This window comes from Molossus molossus, unplaced genomic scaffold (assembly GCF_014108415.1).
Source record: "Molossus molossus isolate mMolMol1 unplaced genomic scaffold, mMolMol1.p scaffold_m16_p_22, whole genome shotgun sequence".
NCBI lineage: Eukaryota > Metazoa > Chordata > Mammalia > Chiroptera > Molossidae > Molossus > Molossus molossus.
In genome coordinates this window covers 14,714,157-14,726,362 of record NW_023425358.1, presented here as the reverse complement: position 1 = coordinate 14,726,362, position 12,206 = coordinate 14,714,157, and the positions used below count along the sequence as shown (strand labels likewise).

Sequence of the window (12,206 nt, the reverse complement as noted above, 5' to 3'; positions counted from 1 at the left end):
CCGAGGACATTTTTCCATTTTTTTATCAGATAGAGCAGGAGGAAGAGAGAGAGAAACATCGATGTGAAGGGACACATCGAGTGGCTGCCACCCGCACGACCAACCAGGGCCAGGGACAAACTGCAACCGAGGTACGTGCCCTTAGTGGGAACCGAACCCGGGTCTCTCTGGACCGCAGGCCGATGCTCCAACCACTGAGCCAAACCGGCCAGGGCGAAACCTATATAATCTTATTAACCAATACATTTAATTAAAAAATAAAAGTTAAGCCGATAGAAGAAAATAGAGTATCTTCAAGACCTTATAGTAGAAAGAATTTCTTAAGCATAAAAGGTACTAACCATTTAAAAAATCCAGAAATTCTTTTTGATCAATATTTAAAACTTCTGTTCTTGATCTCCGAGGGAGGGGCTGCTGCCTCTCCCCAGATCCCTGGGAAGGAGCAATGTGGCCACCGTCCTGCGTGGCAGCAACTCAGCAAAAGCTCTGAGTGCCCTCCAAATCCCAAGTGTCCCCACACAGTTCCAGTCCAGTCTGCCCTCCCTCTGCCGGAGCCCAAGAGGCTTCTGACAGTGCTCTGAGGGGATCCTGCCTTGGGTGGCCAATGACTCCAGCTGGGGCCCCAGAATGTGGAGCAGACCGAACACAACCCTCAAACCTGAAGCAGAACCACCCCAGCAGGATGACATGTGAGACTGAGCCCCTAAAACGAAGTTAATTTCTGCCCAGCTGGTGTGGCTCAGTGGATTGAGCATCACCCATGGACTGAGAGGTCCTAGTTCAATTCCCGGCGGGGGCACATGCCCTGGTTGCGAGCTGGATCCTTGGGGGGAGGGAGCGCAGGAGACAGCCGATCAATGTATCTCTCTCACATCGATGTTTCTATCTCTCTCTCTCTTCCTATCTCTCTAAAATATTAATAAAAACATATTTTTTAAAAATGAAAAAAAACAAAAAACTTTTGTTCTTCAGAATACAGCATCGAGAAAGCATAAAGGCAAACCACAGACAGGAAGGAAATAGCCACTGTACGTGTACGGCACACCTCAGACACTGCAGGTTCAGCCCCACCCAGCCACAATAAAGCAAATCTCGCAGTAAAGCAAGTCATAATCTGTTTGTTTGGTTTTTTTTTTACTGGTGACAGGTGTTACCTTCAATATGTAAAAACAACATCCATGAAGCACAATAAATCAAAGAGCAATAAAATGAGGTGTGCCACCCAGCCAGTGTGGCTCAGTGGTTGAGCATTGACCCATGCACCAAGAGGTCGCGGGTTCGATTCCTGGTCGGCACATGCTCAGGTTGTGAGCCTGATCCCCAGTGGGGGGCATGCAGGAGGCAGCCAACTGATGTTCTCTCTCATTGATGTTTCTATCTCTCTCTTTCTCCCTTCCTCTCTCTCTAAAATCAATTTAAAAAATGAAAAAAATAAACAAAAATGAGGTATTCCTTATAGAAAGAACTCCTACAAATATATTAATAAAGACTAAAATGTTTTTATTGGGACAAAGATTTAAATAGACACTTTAGAAGATACTCAAATAGACAGTAAGCATATGGAAAGTTGCTCAAAGCTTTGCTTATTAGAGAAATGCACATTAAAATCACAATGAGTTATCACTGTGTATCTATTATAATAGCTAAAATTAAAAGACTGATAATACCAAATGTTGGCAAGAATGTGGAGCAAATGAAACTCTCTTATATTGCCAGTAGGAATGTGAAATGGCATAACTATTTGTAATATAGGCAGTATCTAGTAAAGTACACCAACTCCAAACCTAGTCATATACTCCCCCCAAATTAATGCATACGTCCACAAAATGTTTCATGCACAAATGTTCATAGCGGCTTTATTCATAACAGCTAAAACATTTCCCTTGTTGGAAAACGACCCAAATAAAGATCAACGAGAACATAGATCAATAAGCCATGGTTTGTTTACACAATGAAATACAACTCAACAATAACAAAGAATGGACTATTGATACATGCAACAACCTAAGTGACTCTTGAAAGAAATCAGGAATTGGTCTGACAGAGTCCACTGAGAACACGCTAAGGAGGGTCTAGGATGCTGAACCCAAAGGCGATTTGTTAGCCAATGAGTAACCTCTAAGAGTCTTTGAATCACAGAGTGACATTAATTGATTCATTCGACAAATATTAATCGAGAAACTACGTTTGGCACTGTTCTAGGGACTGCACTACACACACAAAAAGTCCCCTGCCTTCACTGAGCTTTTACTCTAGTAGAGTGGACACAGATAATAAATAAAATAGGTAACTTATGTAATATTTTAGAAAATAATAGGAGCTAAGAAAAACCCAGGTGTGGGTTGTACGTTTAAACACCATGGTAGACTAGGCACCCTTGCGAAGGTGCTCTTTGAGGAAAGTCTTGAAAGACAATGGTCAGAGCTGTGCTATTGACATCAGCTACGCTAAGCGACCCGCAGAGAACACTCGCTCCTCCAGGCAACGCATTCTTGCCCTGGGCTGCAGTGAACCCTTCACCCTGCGCACTGGCCCTAGAGGAAGGAATTTTGCAGGTAGTGACAAGTTAGAGAAACCAAAAGACCTTTCTGAGCTTTTCATAAAAATCACTGAGTCACACAATAAAGGTCACCGCCAACACACAGTTCTAGTCTTCAAATAGCCAGCACCAGCTGTTCTAAATTCCCTTCATTTTCAAATCATCTCTCAGGGAGGGATCTGATCAACTCCTTTGTACAGGGACTAATTGAGCTGGGGTATAGCTACCTTTACTCAGCACATTCACACAGCACTTATGATGTTTTTAGCCAAAGTGTGTGTGTGTGGGGGGGAGGGGGGCAGATCTCCATTTGGAGAAACTCAAACCTCAGTGAACAAGTGATTAAGCTGTGTTTTTTTTATCAGGGAATCTCGTGAGAATTTACAAAAGCACACTACAAATGCGAAACCTAGCTTCTTGTCAAGTCCAACTACAACCACTGCCCCTATCGCTGTGCTCATGTGTGTGCACACATCCATGTCTGCTTGCCCAGCCACCTCTCGGAGACATGTGTAGCTAATATTCCATGATAATGGTGCTTCTTTTGTAGATCTACACTTAGAACTTTGCTGTGTCCTCCAGTGACTCTAATGAATCCCAAAGCCTGATCTTTATCCCACAGCACGTAAGTTACAAATGGAGAAAAACACTTAACTATCCTAAACTCTCTTAGGAATGCAACTGCAAAGAAGACCTCAGGGGTTCATTAAAAGTTCACTTTTCTCTAGAAGCCTTAGAGAATTCTTGTCTGTATGATGCAACACCAGGAAAATGTCCTCTGAGTTGACATCACTTCGGAGACTGTAGCCATGAAAATTGCATTTCACCCATGGCTTCTCCAAGACCAAGTTCACTGATGACTTGCTTTTACACAAGCAGTATAGAAAGAAATATTTCTGACCATGTTTATTTTGGTACAAAACCTGAATCTCTGCTTAATAGTTTCTTTGCTTATTTCTAGCTCATATGTAGTGTATATTTATATTTTATCATGTGTAATGTAAATGTATACCTGACACTTAAGCATGTATACAATGTCTCTACGTATATGTCTCAGAGTCCATCAAATAGCACTAATGTAGCCTTCGGTGAGCTGTTTATCACTCAGGAACACAGGAACACACATATTCCAAGAAGAGGCACAGTGACTGGCTGGAGAGAAAAGGCAGCAGCGATAGATCTTTATTTAAAGTAGTTTTCACTCCTGAGGAAGTGAATAAAATTAAGGTAATTAACTAAGAGTCAGATGGGATAGTATTCTTTTTAATGTTCAATTAATCTTTAATTTGTACATTATTTAGCATTTATAAAAGTCTAGAGTTAGAGATGAAAAGGCATGGCTCATGCCTTGGAAGGGCTTACGGTCTACCAGAGGTAGTTCTCATATCGTCTCCTCTTCCTTTTCCTCTCCCCTCACATGCCGCCTTTCCACGGTGCTAGACACTTCCTTTCCGTCTCTGAATGGTTTAAGCTCCTGTGTTCAACAACCTCCTCTATGAGGTGGCTCCTGAACATGGAATGTTAGTTCTCATCTGTCTATTAAGCCCCTAAACTGGCATCCAATGACTTTACGGGGTATTTCCAAGCATCTCCAGATAAGAAAGTCAGGGTGAATACAGAGCTCACTGCATTTGCTCCTTTCTTAACTTAGATCATAATGCAGCAACACCAGTGGCCAAATATCTGAAAACAATTATTTTATATATTTTGTCCAGTCCTTTAATTGCTTATTTTGGATGGTTTATGCCAGAGGACATAATTCAGTCCATAGCATATGCCCCACAAATAAGTGAAAACTATTGCATTATTTCAAAATGAGCTAAAACACTTTTTGAAAATGATACAAGATACGAAAAAGAAGATATGAAAGAAAAACAAAAAATCAGAAATAGAAAAACTCAGATATTAGGTAATAGAACTTGGGAAATTACAGAAAATAATTTAGGAAATTAAGACAATTAGAAGTAAGAGAAGAAGAAATAAACACAACAGATCCTTTCACGTCGATGTTTCTCTCTCTCTCTCTCTGTTCCTCTCTCTCCCTCCCACTCTACCTGAACAAAAATGTCCTCGGGTGAGGATAAAAAAAAAAAAAAAAGAAAGAAACACAACAGAGAACACCTTAGAAAAAATACAAGGAGAAAAAGAGGGGTAAATTGTTTTTTAAAAGTTGATCTATGGGAAAGTAACACATGTAGATACAAGGCAAAGAAGATCGAACTTACCAGAGCCAGAGCCTCAAAGAAGACAAAAGCAAGGGACAGACACAGTAACAAAAACTATGATTCAAGATAATTTTTCTAACGTTAAAAAAAGATTCAAAGTGACATATTGAAAAGAAACATCATACCTAAAAAAATTTCCCTACAATAAATACCAAAACATGTCCTAGTAAAATTAGTGGTCCTTTGTTTAAAAAATAAAAAAGAGAGACTTTGAGAACCATGTAGTCCAAATCTCCTAGTTATTGTTATTTTATTTTTTAAATATGTTTTTATTGACTTTAGAGAGAGAGGAAGGGAGAGGGAGAGAGAGATAGAAACACGGCCCCTACTGGGGATCAAGCCCATGACCTGGGCATGTGCCCCGACCCAGAATCAAATCAGCATCCTCTTGGTGCGTGGGTCAATGCTCAGCCATTGAGCCACACCGCCAGGCTCCTAGTTCTTTTTTAAAAGACTTAGAAATAATAACCCAGAAGCAATGAGCCTCTCTGTTACCTTATTTTTGGCCTTGAAACATTGCTAACCACTAAAAGAAACCAAGTTTCTTGAGGAAATAGTTACTTCCTGGTCTGAAGAATAAAATACATGAGATGTGCTCAGAACATGTCACATCAGAGAGCAAGGAAGCATTTGGAAACTAATAGCACCATCAACAAGACTCAGCAGAGCCCTGGCCGGTTTGGCTCAGCGGTTAGAGCATCCACCTGCGGTCCGGAGAGACCCGGGTTCGGTTCCCGCTAAGGGCATGTACCTCGGTTGCAGTTTGTCCCTGGCCCTGGTTGGTCGTGTGGGTGGCAGCCACTCAATGTGTCCCTTTCACATCGATGTTTCCCTCTCTCTCTCTCTTCCTCTCTCTCCCTCCCACTCTGTCTGTACAAAAAATGGAAAAATGGCCTCGAATGAGGATAAAAAAAAAAAAAAAAGATTCAGCAGAAAAACTGAAGAGAATTCCGCAGGCCAAAGGAAAAATTTGAGCAGCAAAAAGATAACGGCAATGGACTGAAACACATAGACTCTGTTTAAATTAGTGAGAGTATAAAGATTCTAAAGAAAAATAAATGGTCACCTTTGGAGGATAATAAAAAACCAAAATATTATTTTCAATATTAGAAAACGACAGGACTGAGTTTTGATTTGAACTGTGGTGGATACATGAACCTATGCATGCAATCAAATCGCATCGAACTAAATGAATTATATACATACGAGTGAGTATTGGCAAAACTGGGAACTCTAAGATCAGTGGATTGCATATGGCAGTGTGCACTATCTTGAGTGTGATGGTGTAGTATAATTTTGTGAAATGTTACCACTGGGGGAAACTGTATAAAGGGCACAGAGGATCTCTCTATAATAGATCTTACACTCTTACAACTGCATGTGAATCTATAATTATCTCAAAATAGATTTAATAAAAATCTTCATTAGCATGGATAATATATTACTGAACATATTCTTGGAAAATACATTTTTAATGAACATATTTCACTTGTGAATGAGAATATATATGTGAGAGTTCGTTCGTATACGTCTCCTTTCTTCCTTCCCTCGGCCTCCTGCTGGGCTATGTCGGCAGTGCGCAGGTATAGCGGGGTGACTACGTAATGTTCGTTACAGGTTCACATCGCTTTGCTGAAATTGTAGGGTTGGTTTTAGTAAAATATTTGAATTTGCTTAAAAACCCATTTCTGCCAAGTTGATTATGCCTAATGATGAGTAACCATAATGGTTGGTAACTGGTGATGATGTTGACAGTAATGACTGAGGCAGTTTTGATGGTAATGATGGTGATGGTAATGAGGATGATTGGGTTGTTGTTCATGAAATACCTGAATGTGAGCATTAGATTCTAAGTTTCCCAAACTGCAAGAACACTCTATAAAAGAAAAATGATCACACCTGGGAGACAAAACGTGATTAGCAGCAAAGGGGTAAACCAAGGCTAATTGCTCCTTTAGTAAGGACTCCAGGCCCTGAAGTGACAGCCTCCCATGAGAGGTTCTGCCCATATAAACAGACGCCCAGGTCTCCCAACCTCAGGGCCTCATTTCTTATGACTGTGATAGCTCCTCTGAGGAAATTTAGGACTAGAAATAAATCTGTATGTTTCTCTCATTTTTCTGATATTGATTTCCTGTTTGTTGAAACCAAGGCATCCAGGAGACTATTCCATTTTTCCTCAGCACAGGTATTTACAGATTTAAAGCAATTTTATAAAAAGAAACTATTCTTTCATGAACTGTTTTTAGTGTGGGATATTTCCAACCATGTGTCCACCTTCACCTCTGAGTGTTTTTTCTGTCTGTGCTGTGTTCTCATCGACAGCAATCCTGAGCCTCTGTTGGTCTGGCAAAACTAGAGGTAAAAACTTATATCAAATATATGGGTCCTATTTGCCTACTTATGTCATTAGATGACCATGGGAGTAAAAATGAAAACAAGGCTGTCTAGGGTTTTCCCATCTGCACTTTGAATTCTGGTGATGATATATCAGGTGGATTTTCTATCTTTCTGATTGTTTTAAGAGGTAGAAGGAATATGTAAGGATGTTTAATCTACTGTTATCTAGAGGGTGTTTATTTTCGTCTTTGTAATAAATGAAAATAATATTCAAATAATCTTAGCTACCTCTGGTAGTAGTTACTATGAAGTTAAATACCTCTTAAATACTTTACCACTGATAACTTAACAAATAAAGTTCAAAATGCAATGCAGATTTTATTCTCTTTAACCACACCCTAAGCATTTAAAGACTTTTACACCTAAGAGAAAGAAATACAGTTAGTGCTGGAGTTAGTATTATGGAACCCAAATGAGACAATGTATTTTAAAGTGCTACATTAAAACACAGGTTAAAATGGTTTTCAATATACATAGATACTTATACAAATGTAAATACATAAGTGTGTTGAAAAAATCTAGAAGGGTAGTTACTACCAACGTTTGTCTCCAAGGAGCAGGAAAAGTGGTATGTGATTTTTGCTTATTTGTAATTCTAATTGGCTGCAAGGCACATATACTACCATGGTAATTTTCTTGGATGTACCTGAAATCGGCAGTTAAATCTTTCCTCTACCTCCACAAATGCAGTAAATCAAGTTTATTAGATGATACTATATTTCTGCACAAAGCTAAGCTTCAGCAGAACAACCTAACTTATTGGAACAAAGCAGACTGGTGACCAGAAGTTCTAGGGTGTAGGCCCAGTTCTGCCTCTTGCTACTGGATGCTAGGGTGATTTATTTAACTTTTAGAGCTTCAAATTCCTAGAGAATGGAACACATAACATAGCCTTCGTATTTTTTCCATGCCACGTACAAGCTAAGACATCAAGCGTAAAGCATGTTTAACTACAACATTTCTTAGAGCTGTAGGCGTGTGGATACATAAGGCTACGCACTTGGGCCAAGGGAAGAAGCTAATGATCGAGAGAACAGTCTGAGTCCCAAGTCCCAGTAACTTAGTGTCTGGCACTTCAGTTTTCTCAATATGAAAATGAGAATAAAAATCCTACTCTAAATACATTTCTCCTCATGCCCGAAAATTTAGGAGGAGTTCATAAGATGGACCTGTGAAGAACATTATAGAAAAGTTAGTAATTGCATAAGGAAGCATTAAACTATGAGAGTTTATGGTTTTTAGCTTAAGAAATACATGTAAGAGACAGTATGTCCACAGGTATCATATCCAGCAATGATGGTCCATGCTTCGTGGGTTACTTTGCCAGAAGGTAGATAATGAGGCATGGTTTAATATTATGATCTAGAGACAATAATGATAATAATAACAGTAATAATAATAATAATAACGGCTACTGGACACTCACTCTGGATTAGACTGTGTGCCAGGGCCCAGGCTACACTGCAGATCAGTTAAGTCAGGACCTCTATTATCCCTTACTTTTTAAATGTTTCAGGTAGTTATAACATACAGTCAGTGTTGAGAACCACGGTCTTGTGGCCTCAAGTTCAGTGAAAAATGAAGAACAAATTCTAGACACCTAATGACAACTCACATTTTTTTTTTTTTATCCTCACCCGAGGACATTTTTCCATTTTTTGTTCAGATAGAGTGGGAGGGAGAGAGAGGAACAGAGAGAGAGAGAGAAACATCGATGTGAAAGGAACACATCGAATGGCTGCCACCCACACGACCGACCAGGGCCGGGGACAAACTACAACCGAGGTACGCGCCCTTAGCGGGAACCGAACCTGGATCTCTCCAGACCGCAGGCCAACACTCTAACCACTGAGCCAAACCGGCCAAGGTGACAACTCACATTTTTATAGAAATTGAGTACTTGAAAAAAAATGTCTGAATACGTGGTATCCAAGATTAGGTTTACAATCACTTTGGGAATTGATACTCCTAACTTCTTCATTTGCTGGTTACAAAAATCGATTTGTACTCCAGGATACAGGCATAGCTACTGTATCGTCCTTGGCACTGCCTCAACTTGAGATAGGCATTCAGACATTCATATTCAGGAAATATTTAGGAATTGCATAGATGACAGTGAAATCTTATTTTTTAAGGAAAGTACCTCTCCAACTACAAAATACAAAATGTACTGCTTGTTACCTGCAGGGTAGCAGCTCTCGGACTTGATCATGCATCAGCATCGCCTGGAGAGAATGTTAGACCCAGACTGCTGGGCCCCATCCCCACAGTTCCTGACTTGGTGGGTGAGGGGTGAGGCCTGGGAGCTTGCAGCTCTCACACTCCGGTGATGCTGCTGGGGCTAGTCCGAGGACTGCACTCGAAGAAGCAGTGCTCCAGGATCTTTGTGAGTAGAGGTGTTAAACGATCCAGATCTTGGCCCCTTTTCTCCTCTCATCTCCTTGATTTTTGAAACACCCAGGACCTGCTCTTCCTCTCGGCAAACTGCGGGGTGAGCAATGGATGCATCGAGAAAGAGCCGGGGTCGTTCAGCCGGCTCCGAGCGCTCAGGGCTTCACCAAGCAGTCCGGGAGGCAGCCTCTCACGGGGTTCTCTCTTATCCCCGCAGGGCTCCCCAGTAAAGAAGAATGGCCGTCGAAAATCACTCCACAGTGACAGAGTTCATTCTCAAGGGCTTAGCAAATCCCCCGGAGCTCCAGCTCCCCCTCCTCCTCCTCTTCCTCGGGGTTTACTGGGTCACCGTGCTAGGGAACCTGGGCATGATAACACTGATCCGTCTGAACGCCCAGCTCCACACCCCCATGTACTACTTCCTCAGCAATCTGTCCCTCGTGGATCTCTGCTACTCCTCTGTCATCACCCCTAAGATGCTGCTGAACTTCGTGTCCGAGAAGAACAGCATCTCCTACGCGGGGTGCATGACACAGCTCTACTTCTTCCTCGTGTTCGTCATCGCCGAGTGCTACATGCTGACAGTGATGGCCTACGACCGCTATGTTGCCATCTGCCGGCCTTTGCTTTACAACGTCATCATGTCTCGTGGCGTCTGCTCCCTGCTGGTGGCTGTGGTCTACGTCATGGGGCTCACCGGCTCAACCATAGAGACGGGCCTCATGTTAAAACTGCCCTACTGTGAGGTCCTCATCAGTCATTACTTCTGTGACATTCTCCCCCTCATGAAGCTCTCCTGCTCCAGCACCTATGATATTGAGATGACAGTCTTCTTTCTGGCTGGATTCAACATCATAGTCACCAGCTCAGCGGTCCTTTTCTCCTACGCCTTCATCTTCTCCAGCATCCTCCGCATCAGCAGCGCGGAGGGGCGGTCCAAAGCCTTCAGCACCTGCAGCTCCCACCTTGCCGCTGTGGGGGTGTTCTATGGATCTACTGCATTCATGTACCTGAAACCGTCCACAGCCAGCTCCCTGGCCCAGGAGAACGTGGCCTCTGTGTTCTATACCACAGTGATCCCCATGCTGAACCCCCTCATCTACAGTTTGAGGAATAAGGAGGTAAAGGCTGCCATGCAGAAAACATTGCGGAGAAAAATGTGTTGATGCAACGGTTATTATTCTTCCTCGGTTTAAAAGTACATTGTTATCTATATCAGCAAGAAGCCCTTTGAAGGCCCAACCACAGTGGGAACCGTCACTTTTCTGCATGGTTGGGTGAATACCTCCTTTGCTTCTCCCCTCTTCCTTGCACCCATCTCTCTACCCTCACTGCTTTCTTTTTCATCCTCACCTGGGGATATGTTTATTGAGCTTAGAGAGAAGGGAAGGGGGAGAAAGAGAGAGAACATCAGTTGGTTGCCTTTCGTATGCACCCCGACCAAGGGTTGAACCTGCAACCTGGGTGTGTGCCATGACCGGTAATCGAACCCACAACCTTTTGGTATATGGGACAATGCTCCAACCAACTGAGCCACACTGGCCAGGGCTTTCCTTGCTTTTTTTTTTTTTTTTATCCTCACCCGAGGACATTTTTCCATTTTTTGTTCAGGTAGAGTGGGAGGGAGAGAGAGGAACAGAGAGAGAGAGAAACATCCATGTGAAGGGACACATCGAATGGCTGCCACCCGCAAGACCGACCAGGGCCGGGGACAAACTGCAACCGAGGTACGTGGCCTTAGCGGGAACCGAACCCGGGCCTCTCAGGACCGCAGGCCGACGCTCTAACCGCTGAGCCAAACCGGCCAGGGCTTTCCTTGCTTTTTGAAGCCAGCTGATTTCAAATTCACATTTTCTTTCATTTGTGATCAATTTTCTCTGTCCTGAGCCCTTTGCATTGAGTTTGAGTCACACATTGTTTTATTACCTTTAGACAGAAAATATTACTCAACCCAATTCTTACTTTTTTTCTTTTTTTGCATTTAGGAGTACACAAGACAAAGAGAGGTAAACTTGAAAGCCACCAAGAAGTGATGAGAAGAGCCCCTTTCTCATCTAAAGTCATACTCTCCTCTCATTCCTGCCCCAAAACTTCTGCTGATCTCTTTATGCAATTTCTTAGTAACAATAACCAAAACAACAGCTGTTAACATGGTTTTGGTGCCCACATTGAATCATGAAACTGTTCTAAATGCTTTATATGTATTATTTTAATTACACATCACTATAAATATGTACTATTGTTATCCCCATTTTACAGACATGGAAACTGGGTTTAGTCACTTGTTCAAGGTCACATAGCTGGTGAACAAAGACACTGGGATTTAAACCCAAGCCTAAGTGACTCCAGAGCCCCCACTCCTAGCTCTCAGTCACCCCCTTTGCTTTAGGCTAACACTCCCTTTGAAGAGCCTATTATGCCTGCTTAATTATGCTCTTCCGATTTCAAATGCCTCCTGAAAATAATTTCCCAGACTCCCACTTTTATCATCCGCCTAGCCTAGCCTCTTCCCATTTATATATATATTAAAAATCTCTTCAAGATCATTAAGAAAAGATTACACTACAGTGACCAACTCAGTCTGGTTTTCGAACAGAAGTCCCACATCCCGGGAAACCTCTCGATCCCAAACAAACCAGAGCACTTGCTCA

General features: G+C 42.1%; 1 protein-coding gene across 1 annotated transcript; it reads left to right on the top strand.

Annotated features, from left to right (window-relative positions):
- The first annotated feature begins 9,791 nt into the window (after nt 1-9,791).
- Nucleotides 9,792-10,721, top strand: LOC118640340 (olfactory receptor 151). The gene has a single exon (XM_036277265.1). The coding sequence runs from the start codon at nt 9,792-9,794 to the stop codon at nt 10,719-10,721; it is 930 nt and encodes a 309-aa protein (XP_036133158.1).
- Nucleotides 10,722-12,206: the final 1,485 nt, after the last annotated feature.